At 43.3% G+C, this 17,926-nt stretch overlaps 4 protein-coding genes across 6 annotated transcripts in view; 2 read left to right on the plus strand and 2 right to left on the minus strand.

The window, feature by feature from the left end:
* The window catches only part of LOC111592858 (protein draper), a 26,709-nt gene extending 24,499 nt beyond the window's left edge, over nt 1-2,210 (plus strand). For 2 of the 3 annotated variants that reach the window (XM_030223631.1, XM_030223632.1), the window contains one exon: nt 2,188-2,210. The gene's annotated coding sequence lies outside the window, so the exon portion shown is untranslated. The remainder of the gene's footprint in view (nt 1-2,187) is intronic. The other variant, XM_030223633.1, reaches the window with a different exon arrangement.
* Nucleotides 1-15,498, minus strand: part of LOC111595305 — a 21,035-nt gene extending 5,537 nt beyond the window's left edge. Inside the window, exons 1-2 of the mRNA XM_030223646.1 lie at nt 15,456-15,498; nt 13,406-13,486 (exon numbers count right to left, since the gene is read on the minus strand). Of these exons, the coding sequence (XP_030079506.1) occupies nt 13,406-13,486; nt 15,456-15,498 (124 nt within the window). The remainder of the gene's footprint in view (nt 1-13,405; nt 13,487-15,455) is intronic.
* LOC111595274 lies at nt 2,886-10,203 on the plus strand. The gene is made up of 2 exons (XM_023308921.2): nt 2,886-3,020; nt 9,697-10,203. The coding sequence occupies exons 1-2, from the start codon at nt 2,886-2,888 to the stop codon at nt 10,201-10,203; spliced, it is 642 nt and encodes a 213-aa protein (XP_023164689.1).
* Nucleotides 15,499-15,824: 326 nt separating the features above from the next.
* On the minus strand, nt 15,825-17,672 carry LOC115482995. The gene is made up of 2 exons (XM_030223647.1): nt 17,553-17,672; nt 15,825-17,492 (listed from the first exon to the last, which is right to left on the minus strand). Exons 1-2 carry the CDS (start codon nt 17,670-17,672, stop codon nt 15,825-15,827), a joined length of 1,788 nt encoding a protein of 595 aa, XP_030079507.1.
* Between the last annotated feature and the right edge of the window lie 254 nt (nt 17,673-17,926).

Consider the following 17,926-nt stretch of genomic DNA (forward strand, 5'->3'; position numbering starts at 1 on the left):
TGCAGAGAAAAAGTGAGAGAAGAAAAAAATTAAATGAGCAGGACTGATGGATAGAGAGAGATGTAGGGAAGAGAGACAGAGCCTAAGAGCGACGGAGAGAGAGAGAGAGAGAGAGAGAGAGAGATACACTCACAGATAGATAGATAGAGAGAGAGAGACATACACTCACAGATAGATAGATAGAGAGAGAGAGAGAGAGAGAGAGACACACAGATAGATAGATAGAGAGAGATGTAGGGGAGAGAGACAGAGCCTAAGAGCGACGGAGAGAGAGAGAGAGAGAGAGAGAGAGAGAGAGAGAGAGAGAGACAGATACACTCACAGATAGATAGATAGAGAGAGAGAGAGATACACTCACAGATAGATAGATAGAGAGAGAGAGAGAGAGAGAGAGAGAGAGAGAGAGAGAGAGAGAGAGAGAGAGAGAGAGAGAGAGAGAGAGAGAGAGAGAGAGAGAGAGAGAGAGAGAGAGAGAGAGAGAGAGAGAGACACACAGATAGATAGATAGAGAGAGATGTAGGGGAGAGAGACAGAGCCTAAGAGCGACGGAGAGAGAGAGAGAGAGAGAGGATACACTCACAGATAGATAGAGAGAGAGAGATACACTCACAGATAGATAGCTAGAGAGAGAGAGAGAGAGACAGAGAGAGAGAGAGAGAGAGAGACAGATACACTCACAGAGAGAGAGAGAGAGAGAGAGACACACACAGATAGATAGATAGAGAGAGAGAGAGAGAAAGAGAGAGAGAGAGAGAGAGAGAGAGAGAGAGAGAGAGAGAGAGAGAGAGAGATACAATCACAGATAGATAGATAGAGAGAGAGAGAGACAGATACACTCACAGATAGAGAGAGAGAGAGAGAGAGAGATACACTCACAGATAGATAGAGAGAGAGAGAAAAAGTAACAAAAAACAAAGAAAGAAAGTGGAAAAAGCAGAAATCAAAGGAGAGAGAAACAAAACTTAAAGAGAGACAAATCAGGGAGAGCTAGAGAAAAGCGCTACAGAGAGAGAGAGAGAGAGAGAGAGCGCGTGGCCACTTCCTCTGCCTGCTGCGATCTGCATTAATTCAACATTTATTTCACTCCTTATCATTTTTATTACAGGGTATAGCAGCTGCAGCGACAACAACGTGCAGACGCGCTAGGCTCATAAAAGGCGTCATAAACTTGCTCAATTGTCAGATTGTGAGATGGTGAGTAGGTGCCAGGCATCGAAATCCTTGTTGACAAGGGGCCGACTTGTAGACTCTGTTGATATGGCACCACCAAGACGTGCAGCGGCAATGAAATGCGCAAATTTATGCACAAAATAATTTACACAAATTTCAGTATTTTTTCCAGATTTTCAATTAGTGCGCATCACGCTACGCAAGGGTAGGGCGTGCGGTAGGGGCAGGGGAGGGGGTTGAGGGGCTACTACTTAAGCCAATTTGATGGCATTTTAATGTGCGCTGCCTTTTGGGTGGCCATCACAGGTTTGAATAGGTGCGATTTAGCAATGCGATCAAAAATCAATTTGAATTTTTATTGAGTTGATTCTGGGCAAGGAGTTGCCTGGTTGGTGGCAAGTGGCAGCTGGCAGGGGCAGAGGCAGAGGCAGAGGCAGAGGCAGAGGCAGGCTGCTGCCACTGGCCGAGGCAATAAAATTTAAACGTTGCTTTGTGGCATTTGCCTCGTTTTGTCTATGTTTAAGCGCTTTTAAATATTTATGGCCCCATTTTGCGGTTACCCCACCTTAAGCGCGTCTTAAACAAACCACAAAAATATGATTTTTATGACGTTAATAAATTTAAGCGTTGTGGGCCCCAGTCTCCACGGGCCCCAACAGAAGTCAAAGCGGCGCGAGAAAGTTGCCTTGGCCTAGGCTGAAACAGCTTATGGAAAACTTTTAATTTAATTTCTACTATTGTTTAGCTGTGCAATAAAAATAGCCTACAAATTATATTGTTGTTAATGCATAGTTGCCAGATCTCATGAAAACTTGGAGCTTAAGATAAAATTGTCGTCATATGTAATTTGAATAGCCAATGCAGAGAAGAGAAATGGCAGAGACTTGAACTGGTCTGTATTAAAATATTATTTTATAATTTTAAATATTTTTAAAAAAATTAAAAAAAAATACTTTAAAAAACATTTAAAACACTTGCGTATGTGTTCAAAAATATTAAAAAAAAATTATTTATTTAATATATATATATAAATAAATTTAAAAAATATATATAAATAAACATATTTTCAAAAATATTTTGTATATCCATAAATACATGTAGTTTATAGGCTAAAAATATTTTTTAAAAAATAAATTGTAATTTAATAAAATTTATTTTATTTATTATATATTATTTATTATATTTATTGTATATTTTAAAACATTTTTGAAGCAAGAAAGTCTTTGTTAACAAAAATATATTTTACAATATATTGTAAAAATTATTTTACTTGTTTTAAATATATTAAATAATATAATAATACATATTTAATATTTTATAATTTTTATATTTTTATTACATAATTTTAATCATAATTTGAAACAAGACAAAAATTTTAAATTATTAAAATAATTTTTTTATAGTAAAATGAAAGCTTTTAAATAATATGCCCCATTCAAAGCCAAATTGGGTAAGAGAAATGAGCACAGCTTGACAGTTTTTCCAATTAAATAATAATTCGAATTCTCTAATTGAAGTAGAATCAAAAAGTGGCCTTAATCTTCCTTAAGTTAAGGCCAAATTAAGTTGGCTACCATCTTTCTCGGAGCTTCAATACACTAAGGACACGACTTGAAGATAAAGCCACTTCATGGCAATAAACTGTAGAGCAAGCAAATGGTCATGATGTCGTCCACGGCTCCAAGAGCGAGCCTTTTGTTTGAAGAAACCGCCAAATGCAAACGACAGCAGAAGAGGGAAGAGGGAAGAGGGAGAGGCAGCAGGACAAGGACAAGACGGGCAGCAGTTGGGCCGGCAAGTGCGTGCGTATTGAAGGCTCAGTGACCAGCTTGAAGGATATGCCACGCCACGTACATATGCTCGATAGCAGGCAGTCGAAAATCAAGTTAACAAAAGGCAAATGAGAAGGCACAGAGAGGGAGAGAGAGCGAGAGGCGGTGTACAGCGGTTGACAAAGGCAAAAGGTTGGGGTTGAGCAGCAGCAGACGCACGATAAGCGTCAAAGGACATGGAGACTGTGCACAGCAGCAGCAGCAGATACTAGCGCAAAAAACATTCCAATGAAAAACTGTGAAATGCTTGGCAAAGGAAAAGCGTATGGAGACGGAGCAGGAGCAGGAGCAGGAGCAGGAGGCGCCGCTGGCGTAAGAGGGGCATTCCGGAATGGTGAGCTACATCAAAGCAAAAGGCAGCGAGTGCTGCGGGCTTCACACAAATTGGAAGCCCAAAAAGAATTTTAAAGCCCGAACCTAGCCCAACAGGCGCAGCAAGCAGCTGGCAGCAGGCAGCTGGCAGCAGAAGCGGAAACGGAAATGCGCCGCAACGCATTTGATTTGCTGCCCAGCTGATGAGCCAACTGTGGTGCAGGGTTGACGGAAGTGAGGCAAGGGCCGTGGAGGCTGCACTTTAGTCACTTCAGCAAATATGTCTTCAAGTGTCGTTTAGCTTGCGCCATGCAGCGAAGCACGTGCACCCAAACCTATTGTTCGTGCTAGCGATGGGCAGGAATGTGCCTTAATGAGACGATCAACGAGCAACTCACGGGCTAGCACGACTTGGCAACGTGAAGTGGCATGACTTATCATGAGACCAACACGAGTTGACTCGACTTGCCAGTAGATAACACGATATGACACGACCTTAATCAATAAGCACGAGCTAACACGAGTGGGCACGACATAGCATTGCTTAAAGCACGACTTAGAGCTCGTGTCTTCAAATTTAAATTTCATTGGCTCAACAGAAGCAAAGACGAAATTGATTAATGAATCGATTTCGGCTACTTAATTCCTGATCATTTATTACACACTATATCCTATGCGTGCTCGGCTCGAGTCGTGTGCCGTGTCGACTTCAGCTACCCCAAGGGCTGTGCCCTAGCCTAGCTCAGCTTTGATATGCCGCGTGCTTTATTAAAATTTCATTGTTGGTGAATAGCAAAAAAGAGAGAGCGAGAGAGAGAGAGGGAAGGAGCGGCACCAGGAGGAGCAGGGGTATTGGGTCCCTTTGGGGACATTGTTATAAATTCCAATTGCTTCGCTTGAGAAATGTGAAAAATGCGCCATGTAAATTATTTCTGCGTCTTGGACGCATTTTTTATTGTGCATGATAAATTTTTATTGTAATTGGCTGTTGATTTATGGCCGCAGGACGAGGCGCAGCAGCGGCCGTTGTGATAACAGAGGAGACGGCGATAAGCAGCCGCAGTTGCTAGCCAGCCAGCGCATGGGGCGTGGCACTGATAATTAGAAGCGGAATTTGCTATTTGGTGGCCATATCGAATGGAAAACTCAAGTGCCTGAGCATAAAAACTAATCGCAGCAAAAATTGAAATGAAAGAGCCAAAAGGCAACAAAATAAAGAAGATCATCTAAGCAACGATGCGTAACATGAGCCACGCCCCCACCGCCTTTAGCACAGCCCACCCAAGCAGGAAGCAGCAGCGGCAGCGGCAGCGGCGCAGGCATTTGGGCCTCCTTTCATGGCTAACATGGCGAAACCAAAGCGCATTATTGTTAGATGCTCCTCCTGCAGAAGAAGAAGACGGGAAAAGACACAGCGTCAAATGCCATAAAACTTTATGAAGCTGGCAAAGCGGGCGGGGCGGGTGGGGCGTGAGGCTGCGCGCCAGAAGTGCCAGATTTTGTAATGCTTTTGTGAAAGATTTCATGGTAATTTCACCGGGTTATAACAATTTACAAATTATGTAATCGAAATTTATTGCCTGCGCACCTTCAGGCCAAGCAGCGGGAGAAGCAGAAGAACTTTGTGGCATGAAGATGGAAGGACGGACAGGCAGTTGCCACGGCACGCTTTCAAGATTCTATAAAGAGTGGATGGGTGGGCCAACAGCACCACCAGTACCACCAGCACCACTGGCACCACCATATGCAGGTGGCTTTGATGGGCAGCTGATGCTCGCCAACATTTGACTCCAGGCAACAAAGGCGAATTCTCAACTGTCTCCCAACTCCTGCTGCTCGTTGAGATGCGTCCAAGATAAAGCTGTTGTGGCTTCTGGGTAAAGACTTAGATTCCAGATTTAGATGGAATATATATTTTATATAGCAGCAGACAGCATAGGCAAGCAGCAGTACAGCTGTTGCTTAAGCTCGATCATAAATTCAGTTCTCAATAGAAATCTCTTTGAGGTTCAAGTTTTAACTGAAAAACCTTGTTAGATATTTCAGTCATTGAAGGATTAACGTATCTATATATAAATATATATTATAATATATATATATATTCTATATATAAATATATATTTACATAAGCCGAATTTCTTTCAGCCAACTCTTAGAGTCTCTCAGTTCAATTAGCAAGGATGGAGAAAGAGGCCAAAGCTCTAGCTTCAACTGAATTGCGAGGTCTGTTTAAAGAGTCACGCGATCACAGATTAGGTATTTCATCTATGGGATTACTCTGAAAGGGACAAAGAGATGTTCACTGAAAACAAACTCCAAAGTAGCGATACTTTATGAGCAGACCTCGTATAGTGCATTATACCTAACTAAGAGTAGCAAAGGTTCCACTTGTAGCTTAAGTAATTTGTCCAGATATTTATAGCTTTATATATATATATCTAACTCTCATAAATTCTTAGACAAATAACTTAAGCAGCTGCTGTTTGGCATTTAACTAATATAATCCAAAATTAGTGCCAAGTTTTATAACAATATTTGCTTAAGCTGACTCTGCTCCAATCTCTGATCTCTCATCATTCAGTGAGCTTAGCGAGTCTTTAAAGTGGAAAAGCCCCAACTCAATAGCTGCTTGGCCAGTCTTTTGTTTGCAACTATTTGTTTTATTTGTTATTTCATAAAGCTCTTCGCTTGGTAGCCAATTATATATATAAATCAAGAGCTTGGCTAACGCCTTATTCCCATGTTCCATGCACTCACTGCGGCCACGCCCAGAGGCGCTCCTCTTTGGGGGCATGGCGCGCATGAAGCGCAACCCATTTGTTACGGCACTTGCCGAAACTCCAATAATAGAGCCATTAAAAGCCAACTACTTGGCCATCAAGTGCTTTAGTTTGGCATAAATCTGAAGCGCATGGCCAAAAAACTTTTTCGGGCCACAAATCTGAGCGCGTCTTCTGATCCATGGAGCTGAATTGGTATTGCAATTGGAATTGGAGTTGGAGTTGGAGTTAGAGTTGGCGTACCTGTGTTGTACCTTTAATTAACGCCCTGGCTTATTTGGCCAACAGGTGTACAAACTTTCGGCCACGCCCCAGCACGCAGCCAGACCCGAGCCTAGGCACAACTTTTCTGCCGCATTTTTATTTAATTTAGAGTCGAGTCGAGTCGCTGTCCTGGCAAGGACTTTCATGTTGTAATTTCCTTAAATTTACGAGCTTACTTGGGCGTTGCGAGTGGGTGGGGCGGCGGCTGCTAAAGCTAAATAGTTGCTGCGCAGCTTCTGGATTTACGGCCTGGTTAGGGACTTTAGGCTTTTGGGCAGTTTTACTTGCCTGGCTTTTGCTATGAAGGCGGCTGTGGTGGGGCTGCTGCTGCTGCGGCTTGTCAGCGCCTCGTTTTATTGGCCACGCCCTCGCCCTAACCTGCTCGCTATCTGCCCACTCACACTCGCGGCTCATGCTGTAAATGAGCAACTTTTTGCTGCTCTATACACCTCTGACTACGTGTGTGTGTGCGTGTGTGTGTGTGTGTGCTTTTTGGCAATTTCGCATGCAGTTTATGACTAGGCACAAGCAACAGCAGCAGCAGCCGCAGCAGCAGCAAACTTACAACTCGTGCAGCTGTTGGCTGCCACATGCAGCATATTTCGAGCTAAGGCCACCTACTCCCATCTCCTCCCGCTTCTATAAAAGTTGATCAAAATTATAACTACGCCCGGACAAACATTTTGCCATTGAGGCAGGTTGCCTGCCCCGCCCTCTGCGAGACCCTTCAGCCGCATGTTTTTGGACAATTAGAGTGCGGCTCATTGCCCATAAAGTTATAGAATTCATGGGGCACGTTCTGCAGAACGCATTTCCAGTTTACTTATGGCCAACTTAGTTGGACCCACAAAACATAAAAGAAAACTTTCGTTTCATTAGCTGGCGTACGTAGGATATATATATATATATATCTATCTCAAAGGATATTCACTTTTATGGCTGCACTTCTTAAGTTGGGTTTTCATAAATGTTGCACATAAATGAAACTAGCTGAAGCTTTAAGTAAATTAGGCACAGATTTAGTGCCCCAAGAGCAGAGACTTTTGGAAGAGAATTGATTGAGCGAAACTGGAATTGATCTAAAGATGAACAACTTTTCTTGTTTCTTTCTCTTTCTGTTTAAAATATGATTTCTCTAAAGATATTTATTGCTTCGCTTTTCTCCTGGTTAAGTTTTAGATAAATGTAGTAAGGTTATGTGGAATGAAATCCCTTATTAAATAGATAAATGATTGTCCACAAATATTTCAGGCTTTTCTATATGCTTTATCTCTGCTTATTGTGAGGTCATTCAAAGGATAGAGATCTCTCTTTTACTCACTCACGCTCTTTTCCTTTCGCTTTCTTTTCTCACTCTTTTTATCTCACTCTTCTGGCCTCTGCCTCTCACTCTGTTTTCTTTTCTCTCTCTTTCTCTTCTCACTCTTTCTATCTCACTCTCCTGGCCTCTGCCTCTAACTCTCTCTGTATCTCTAACTCTCTCTCTCTCTCTCTCTGTATCTATTTTTCTTTGTCTTCTCTTTTTTTCTATCTTTTACTTCCACTCTCTTTCTGTCTCTCTCTGTCTCTCTCTTTCTCTCTCTCTCTCTTTCTCTCTCTCTCTCTCTCTCTTTGTGTAACACACTCTCTCTTTCTGTCTCTCTGTCGCTCTGCCTCTCTCTATCTCCTCCTATATCCTAGTCTTGTTCTCTCTTCCTCTTTCACCTTTTCTCCTGCCTCCGTCGCTCTTCAACTCTGTCACTCTACCTCGCTCTCCCTGGCAATTTAGTCTCCCACCAACGTTTCTCGACTGCACCAGAGACAGAGTCCATCAATAATATCGTCTGCAGGCTAACTAAGCTGACTTATATCATACACATTAAGTAATTAATTCGAATCATCTACGATAATTGTAATTAAATTGTGAACGTATGAAAAAGTGTGTCGCATTGTTCCGCATTTCGCGCGGTTGCAGCAACATGTTGCATATGAACAATTGTTGATGAGCTGCCAAACAATATCATTTAGTTATGTGGGATTAGTAAATGTTGTTTTTGAATGGATTAGCTTAGGGAGAGGTCTGTAGCGCCTGGTGGAGTCCACTTCCGTTTTGCATGCCGCAGATCCCAGAGAGAGAGAGAGAGGGAATGAGAGAGGGAGTTGAACGAGAAGCTGCGGCGAAAATTGTTCGATTGTTGCCACCTTGTGGTGCGCACGAGTGCGCTTGCAACAGCCACGCCCACTCAGGCCTACAAGCTTGTTAATCATAATTAAATACACGTAATGCGGGACGCCAGCGTGCGCGGCATGCAAATGTGGCCGGCAAGTGGAGGCTGCAGCGGCCACATCAAATGTGCACCACATGTGCTGCGCCGCCAAGGTGCACTGAACCTGCGCCCATTCAACGGCTGATATAAAAGCGCGCCGACCGCCAGCCCGCCCAGACAGTGCGCAAAGCGAACGTGCCCCAAACGGTGGCAAGACGGAATTAGCCGCATACAAACAAGGATTTGATATCATACACAAAATCCACACCTACCATGCAGCAAGTGAGTGAATAGTCAGTGAGTGTTTGGCAATGAATCAAGTGAATCACAATGACTCGCAGCAAAGCGAATCCAGCAACATCAAGAAAACATATGTGAAGTATAGCTAAAGACAGCTGCAGCTATGCCAGTGTTCAGTTCGACTTACTAACATTCAATCAGTATCATTGATTGATTGATTGATACAAGCTGTCAACAGCAAAAAGACGCTTAACTAAAATTCATTGTGAATGATCTTCTTGACTGTGTGAATAGCATTTGCAGCAAAGGCTCTGATCTGATGCTTTTTAAAGGTGCTCAATCACTCAATCATTTTTAAAGGTTTTTAAAGGTGCTCAATCACTCAATCATTTTTCAATCAATCTTCATATATCAAGGCAGCACATCAATCATTCCATCAGCTACTTTAAAGCGCTTCAGTTAGTTTGTCTTCATATTTAATTGTTGTTCAATCACTTTGATTGACGCATTCAACCCAGGCTTCAGGCGAATGCTATTCATGGATTCTCTGTTTATAATTAGCCTCTTCTGATTGACATGCACTACAGATATACGAGGGCAGTTTGAGAATAGTCATATAAAATATGTCAAGACCTCAATCGTACTCAATCAATCAAGTGTTTAAGTTATGAATACGAAATGATTCACAAATGTAGTTTTAGTAATTTACTATTTGACAGCGTGTAGACAAGCTGCTGCTACCTTTGTAACTAGTAGTCAAAATGTAATTCATAACGGGAAATAAATTCTATTAACAGCTTAACTGACTCTCTAATTAATGCTCCCTCTCCCTCTTCCTCGCTCTCTACTCAGCTACCCGCGCAGCCTCTAAAAGCAAGCAACCTGCTCACTCTGCTGCTGCTGACTGCGACAATGTTGCAGGCCCGTCGCATCTCCAGCCGGCGACTCGTTATCCACGTGCCCGTCAAGGTGAAGACGCATCATCACACCCACACCGTGTACAAGGTGTTGCACGGCTCTGGCGCAGGCGGCGGTGGCAGCGGCATCAAGCAGACGGTCTACAAGATTGTGGGCTTCTCCGGCGAAGGTGGCGGCGGCCATGGCGACATGGGGCATGGCAGTCACAGTCCAGGTCACAGTCACAGTCAGAGTCACAGCCAGAGTCACGGCATGGGCATGGGCATGGGCATGGGCGAGATCACGTATGAAGACAGGCATGGCTGTGAGAGCGGCAAGGTGATGCCATCGCATCGGGACATATTCAATCATTATGCGCGCCACGACCAGGAGGCGGCGGAGGACTCCGACTATGCGGAGGAGCGGGACGAGTTCATTGATGTCAGGGATGCCTGGTTGTGAATAAAGTCGTGTGAAAAACGTTGCCGATTAATTATAAAATTCCAGCAGCCAAAGAAATTATACTCAACTATCAACAGAGCGAGTGAGAGGCAGCGAGAAGGTCGCTGCATTTGCATGCGGCTCAAAGTAATTACAAAATTGTTGAAGCCATGTAGACATCCATGCCCATGTCCGACTCCTCCGCCCCCTCCTCCCACATCACACTCCTCCAGCTGCTGCTCGTTGTCTTCGTCTGGCAATGGCAGAAATGCCAGCTATGAAGTTGTCTCGTAGTCGCCGTCAAAATCGAAATCCGATTCGGATTTGGCGTCTCCCGTCTCTATGCCTTTTGTTGTTTGCTTTTCGTCTCTTTCCGCATTTTGTTTGTTGTAATTGGAAATAGCAAGTGGTAATAGCTGCAGGCGAGGGCGGGGCGCATCAGAGGCAGGGGTAGACAAACCTGTGACTGCGGCCAGTCGCGCACTTCAACCTCAACTTTAAGCATTTGCATAGCTCTTGACTCGAGCCAGGAGCGAACGACCATGGCATATTTCAGTGGACAATTAAAAGTAACAAAATGGATGGGATACAACCGAGCAGATGATGGGGCGTAGTATAAGACAAAACAGTTAACAGTAGCACACAACAAGAAACTGCTATTCGGAGTTCTATTAGGCAATACTATAGAGATAAATAGGGAGCTAATACCAGAGGCAATACAAATGGAAAGTAGAAGCAGATATAGGGGTAAGCTATGCTTGTTTCAGAATATAATTTGAACAGTGTTTCGGAGTAATTTACGGAGTATGTTTGGGAGTATCATAAGTGAAAAGTATTTTTTCGGAGTGCTAGGGAAACCACGTAGCATTCAAAATAATTGATATAATTCGAAAAAAAATTCGGAATAAATATGATTTAGAGATTGTTTTCGGAGTATGCTTCAAAAAAATTTCGGAGTTTTTTTTTTTGTATATTTTTTTCGGAATATATTTTTTGTTTCGGAGCAAAAATGATTACAAATGTGTTAACTATTAAAATACATAAGAAATAAAGTTTCGGAATACACTTAGTATTACTCTACATAGGAAATACAAGCAGAGATTATACAATACAATATTATTTAAATATAAATAAAATGTTGAGTTCAATTTAAGATATTACGAACGAGCTTTGCTGCTTAACAATTAGACATCAAGTGGAGCCCCGATTGGCATAGGCTTAAACTGAAATCTGGAAGGCTGCATCCATTTCACTATGCTAGCTAATCCTGGTGATTATCCAGCAACAATTGACTGGCGAGCGGGCTACTGTGCGCAGCTGCTGTATTATGCATGTCCATTAGGCCCGCCGGACAGGGTCCACAATCAATTTAAAGTGTCAGCAGTCGGCGTACGGCGCGGCTCCTCGGATTTGAAGTGGAGCAGCCAAAGCTGTGTCTGACATAAGTTGGATTGATCACTACGAGACGCGGGGACAGGTGAAGAATAATTTGCATTTAATTGAAGGCGACATGGTGTCAGAGGGGCAGCGAGTGAGCGAGAGAGGCAGGCTCGGGGTGAGCATGATGAATGCGTCTGCTTGGCCAGCAAGATGTGCGCTCCACGGGTGGGCCTGGCGCCAGTTTTGCTTTCAATTGATATAAATGTGGCCATTTAAAGGCATTTAGCCTATGCTAAAGGCCAACAGTCTTGGCAAGACCAGAGAAGGCCGGCGCTAATCCTCTTTGTGGCACGTGGAAAGGCTCGAGCCAGTGGCGAGACGTGCTCTGACCGATGAGTTAAGCGTCGTGTCTTTTGTTCATCAATGTGAACAGTTATTAACATTTTTAAGCCTTTGCACACACGCACACACAGACAACAAAGCGCACAACAATTTAAGCAAATTCTAAGCTTAGAGCGTGACTAGCAGAGCGAAAGAGAGAGAGAGAGAGAGAGAGTCAGGCATATCTGACTGCTTAATACCTGTTCCCGTTTCATTTAAGCCCAACTCTCTAAGCGTTTCGAGTCTTTACAAAAACCCAATACGCTCTCAATCGCTGCTTTGTGAACTAGCATCAATTGAATTCCATTTTCTGGCTATAGAAAATCATCTTTTGAGCTGCTAAGCCCCAATTTGTATGCCAGTCGAACTGTGTCCAGGAATCGCCATCGAAGTTTCCTGGCCTGCGGTCCCAAATAAATCTATTGATTTTGCTTAAATGGCTTTTGTGCTCAGCTCTGGCCCAGGCAAATATGCTGCGGAAACTGGCACAATTTCAATTGACTCAAAATTGTTTTTACCTTGGACAGGTGAGGCATATGAGGCTTGAATAGTTATGCACTTTAATGTAGTCAAGGCGGGGGATGAGACTTGAACGTGCCACCCGCTCTGGCAAAGTTTGTTACACAAAATGCTAAAAAACATTTCAAATGTGGCTGCTGGCGTTTTGCAACACTGTATGTGAAGCGAAAGTTGTTCAGCTTTACTAGTAGCTTGCATTCAAGGAAAACCTATTAGCTTGAGCTCTAGTGAAGTTAGATCTAGCTTAACAATACTAAATATAACAATTTAATATAATATAATTTAGTTTTGGGCATTGTGCAACACTAGCAATAATTTTATATAAATGGATAAATGAATTTATTTAGCTGAAGTGAAAATGTGGCTTAATTTATGGAATTTCAAATATTTGAGACTAGATTAAGAATTTTAAAATAGTTCTTACAAAACTTTCCAACACTTAATATTACAATTTGATGGTATTTCTATAATTTTACAACACTTGCTTCGATATTATATCAATTATGATAGGAATTCAGCAGTGCAAGCTAAACACAAGCGGATTCTTTAGGCCTTATCCAACACTCAAGTATTGCAGACTTTAAGCAACACTCAAATATTGCCTCTTGCCTTATAGAATAATTATCCTGATAGATATTCCAATTAGTTCTCCAACTCAAAACTTGCAAAGCCTTTCAAACATTGCCCAACACTGGCATTGCCTTTTAGCCACCTCTGCGACTGCAGCGCATGGGAAATTCGTTGAATTCGAATCTCTGGCTCGTTATATGTAGCATTTGCGTAATTGAATTGGATGCCAAACGCCGTGCAGCTGGACAGCTTGTTTACCCTTTGTCTAGCCCTTTGATATTTCATTTTGTGCTGCCTCAGTGCCACAAATTGTATGGCTGGCTGTTTGCTTAATTGGTTTCATTAGGGTGCCATGTAGCACTTGCCCACTTACCAGCGTCCTTTCGTTTGCCGGCGCGTAAAATGCCAAAAAAGCGACGCTCCTGACGCTCCTGGCGCCTGTCGACGTTCAGTGCTGCAAAACACAACAAAATCAATAAATATTTACAACTTGTTTTTTTTTTTGGTGTAAAATATAGAGAACTTTAAGATGAGAGTTGAATGTAAAAGTTTCTGAAAGGTTGCCAGCCACTTAGAGCTACAGTTACACGTGTCGCCGCAACAGCAACAACGAGAGCTCCCAGTGGCCCGGACCCGGCATAATTTTCCACAAAGTGACAACCAAATAAACTGAGGGCAAAAAAGCTAAAAAAAAAAGGTAAACTTTGCTCGGACAGCTGCTGGTCAGGTGCCAAGTGCGGAATTTGTCTATGGCACTAATTTTAACGCCATTAATTTGGCCAGGCAAAAGGCCAGCAGAGAGTAGAGTGGAGAGCCAGAGAGAATTTTAAATTAAATGGACACAAGTTTTATTGAATTGAGTGTATCCAAGAGCGAGCAGCCGGAATGGTGACCAAGCGTCATGTGGCGAGAGCTGAGCCAAATGGACAAGCCGGAAACGGAAGCGCATTACTCAGCTTTCTGTCGAGCAGTTGTTGCACAGCACGTTTACACACGCAAGTGATTGGCAGTGGGGTTAAGAGCACCCACACTTGCCAGGGCGCAGCACGCTCTGTCAAACGAGAGAGCTCCGGCAAAAGTTGTGGCAAAGTTTTTGATTTCATGATATATTTATGGGCTGCTTCCGTCGCTCCGCTTGGCTCCTTTGGGTAATAAAGTTGCTGCTTAAAAAGTCCGGCAAGACTGTGGCTTACGGTGTTTCCTCGATTTCCACCACCACCTCGCTGCCTAGGCATTTCCAGCTTGGCAGTTTAAAGACTAAAGCACAACATTGCGTATACGTGCTGTTGTCCAGCACAATATTCAAATGATGTCGTTGATAATTGTGATTAGTGGTTGTAGCTGCTGCTGATAATGATGATGCTGATGTGCTGCGGCTTGACGCTTGTTTAGTGGTTCATGTGGCTGAGACCATCCACACGGATGCTGCGGCTTGCATTGTTTAGCTTGATTATTGCAATGCACGAGTGGGTTAAGGGGTTAAAGAGTTTAGTCTAAACCAATATAGCTGGCATATTGAATTGAAACAGTGAAACTAAAGTTAAATATCTCAGTTTTAGCTAACTGTGATTCTTTGTCAAATGCTTTTGCATTCAGCTCTTCGCAGCCTAAAGCCAATTTGTATTACCTTAATTATGCCAGTAATCAGATAAGTATACCCACACACACACACACACACACACACACACTCACAACAATAAGCCAACCGTCTGTTCAGGTAGCCACAGCAGCAGCGCAATTGGAACTGGAATTGTGTGTCAGGCTAATGGAAAAATCGACTGGGCATAAAATCAATTAAATATTAAATAAACGCTATCAGCAAATAGCAATTTTCCTTCTCTCATTGCCTCTCCCTCGCTCTCTCTCTCTCTCTCTCTCTCTCTCTCTCTCTCTCTGTCGTTGCCTCACATTTCCGCCATTTGCAAGTGAAATGCAAACAGTGAAGCGCTCGTTGCTCTGGCCAACTTTATGGGCGTAATCCTTGCAATTATGAGCCAGGGCAAACATTATCTCAATATTGCATGAGAAGAGCCTGGAAACGAACCAATAAGCAATATGGAGCTCACGAAACGGACACAGATAGCTGAAAGCTTACACACACACACACACACACACACACACACTCACACTCTAACACAAAAGCCTTTGATAAACTCTACGTGCTGCTGCATGTTGCATGCAAATTCATATATGAATGAATGAATTTTGAGCAGGTGCACAAGAGTAGCTGCATTAGTCTATAGGTGTGTGTGTGTGTGTGTGTGCGTGTGTGCGCAAGGTTGAATGGTTAGCAAAAAGACTAATTATGTATTCATTAAAATGGCAAATGCCAACAGCAACATTCAACCCTATGAGATAACATAAAAAATAAATACAAATACGAGAACGAAAACTTGCGAGCCGGAGGCAAAGGTAAAACACACATTTTAGGATATGATTTTGCATGATGCACAGCAGCTTGTGCATTCAGCTTTAATATAACACATTACACTTGGGTAGATTAGTTTCAGGAAAGAGTGTAAGAGCTTTGATACTTTAAGTGCTGTATACATATATATGATCAGAGCAGTCAAACACCTTATTGAGTGACTTCCCTTATGCCTTCTATAAGTGCCTTCTCGTTTTATTATATGTATAGATATATCTATATTATGTTATCTATATTTTATTAAAAACTCATACGAATTCATGTGAGCAGAAAGTTTTTACTGAAGCGCAATACCTAAGATGAACTTACAACTAAAAAGGGGTTCGATGCATAGTTGTTGTGTGGTTCTTTAGGATCATTTTGTTTAGTATGTAAAGACGCCGAAAATGGACTTGAAGAAGCGATAGATTGGCTTGGGTATCTCCACGGCAAAGAGCACGGAGCTGTCCTCGCTTTGTACGGCTGATTGAGAGCGCTGCTGAACCGAGGGATGTACCAGGTGCAGACTGCGATAGATCTCGTTGATCTGATTGGAGGCGTCGTCCTTGTTGCCGGTGCCAGGGTGAACAACGGGTTGCAGCCACAGCTGAGAGTTGCCAAATAGTTCGTCGATCTTGACATCGCCTTCGTCAGTGTTGTCCGGAATAGCGTCCGATGCTGGAGGCACGGGTGGCTTTGGGTTGTTGCCAGCTTTGGGTGCTTTGTAAATGTAGATGTGACCAATTAGCTGTAGACCCTGATTCACATGCTCCTGTTGTGGCTGATGTGCGTTGCCCTCGTGCGCGCGTCGTTGATTTGCATAAAAATCTGACGGGTCGTACATCGGATAGAAGGGGTTGAAGTTGTACAGCTGATCATTAATGCCGGAAGCTTTGTTGTTGCTATTTGCTTCGTTTTCTTCAGCGGACTTCCAGAAAGGTATTGGCAGCAGAGGATAGGGAAAGAAGGCAGGCTTACCATAAAAGCTCAAATTGCCATGTGGAATTAAGCTAGCGTTAAAGCTATCGTGGTTAAGCGAAAATTTGTCGTGCTTGTTTCCAAATAAGTCGGTTCCGTTAATGTTGAACGTGGCATTGTTTAAATCTGCTGTGTCAGAAGCATCGCCTTTTGATATGAAACTTCCGAAGAGTGGGGGGAATGGCAAGAACGCCGGCTTCATAAAATGCCCGAATGTGGGGTTGTTGGTAATATTCAGACCTGTAATGTTCAGACCTGCTAGGGGATCGACAATATAAAACCCACGGGGATATTTGCGTCTCTCAGGTTGCACCTTATCCACAACCTGCTTCTCAATACCCTCCAACTTTCCTACGACTTGTTCTGTATCGATGGAGGGTTTAGCGACATCTGCTAGTGTTTCCTGGACCTCAGACTGCACGCGTTTCTGGCTCTCGACTGCTGGAGCTGCTTGCGATTGCTGAGACTTCGACTCGACTTCGCTGGCAACCAAATTGGATAGCTTCGGCGCTTCTTGAGCTTGCTGTTGCACCACCTCCTTGACGACATCCTGCACAACCTCATTTGATACCTGTGACTGTTTCGCTTGAAACCTCACAGGGACCTGATCTGCGTTAGACTCTACCGATACCTCAGGGGTCTTTGCCTCTGGAGCGACTTTTGTGATTTGCTGTGCCTTGGACTGTTCTGGCTCCACAGGATTCTCTGGCAACTCAGCGTCAATCTGAGAGACTTCATTGACTGCCTCTGCATGCTGCTGCACAGCATTTCCAGTCACCACATTAGGCTTCACCGGCTGAACAGGGCTTTCCACAAGTTGGGAGTCGGCATTTGCCTGCTCTATCGCTGGCTGCACGAATTGCACAGGAAAGTTCACACTGGACTGTTCCACGTTAGATTGCACCGCATGACCAAGGTTTCCAGCCACCTGAGAGTCTTCCTTCGTTTCCACCTGGGAAATCTCACCGACAGGCGGCACAACTGGCACAGGATTTCCAACTGCCTCGGGAGTGCGAATAGAGCTTGCCCGTGCGCTGAGCACCGCGAGCAATAGAGCAACAAGTCGTAGAGTATTCTTTGAATAGAGATGCAACAATTTAGGGCACTCACTGACTACTGAAGGTACTCAACTTACCATCTTGAGAGCTTCAAATGAACTGTGTCTCAATTGCTGCCTGCAACGACTATTTATACCTAGCCAGGACACGGAATTGTTGCTTATCTGTCCGAAAGCAATATTTTTAGCTGGCGACATTCCAATGCCATTAGATCAGAGTTTGCTCTAGGGCTATCTATACCAAGGCACTTGGCTGCCTTTCATATCAGTAGGTTCTTGCTATCATTCGTTTCCGTTTCAGCATTTTCTGAAAATTCTTGTTTCCCTTGCCTTTGTTTTTGTAGGTACTTAGCAAAGGGCGTCAATGGCAGAAATGTCGGAAAAAATGAAATTGCACTTAAGTTCTATCGTGCGAGAGCCTTTTCGAATTGTTGTTGTTGTTGCATTTTACG

This window comes from Drosophila hydei, unplaced genomic scaffold, assembly GCF_003285905.1.
Source record: "Drosophila hydei strain 15085-1641.00,03,60 unplaced genomic scaffold, DhydRS2 tig00000243-arrow-arrow-pilon, whole genome shotgun sequence".
Classification (NCBI taxonomy): Eukaryota; Metazoa; Arthropoda; class Insecta; order Diptera; family Drosophilidae; genus Drosophila; species Drosophila hydei.

Bases quoted from the DNA above. Each gene is read 5' to 3' on its own strand.
- LOC111595274 (XM_023308921.2), top strand. From the start codon at position 2,886: ATGCAAACGACAGCAGAAGAGGGAAGAGGGAAGAGGGAGAGGCAGCAG. The intron at 3,021-9,696 runs GTACATATGCTC...CTCTCTACTCAG, and splicing joins TGAAGGATATGCCACGCCAC to CTACCCGCGCAGCCTCTAAA.
- LOC115482995 (XM_030223647.1), bottom strand. From the start codon at position 17,672: ATGTCGCCAGCTAAAAATATTGCTTTCGGACAGATAAGCAACAATTCC. The intron at 17,493-17,552 runs GTAAGTTGAGTA...CTCTATTCAAAG, and splicing joins CATTTGAAGCTCTCAAGATG to AATACTCTACGACTTGTTGC.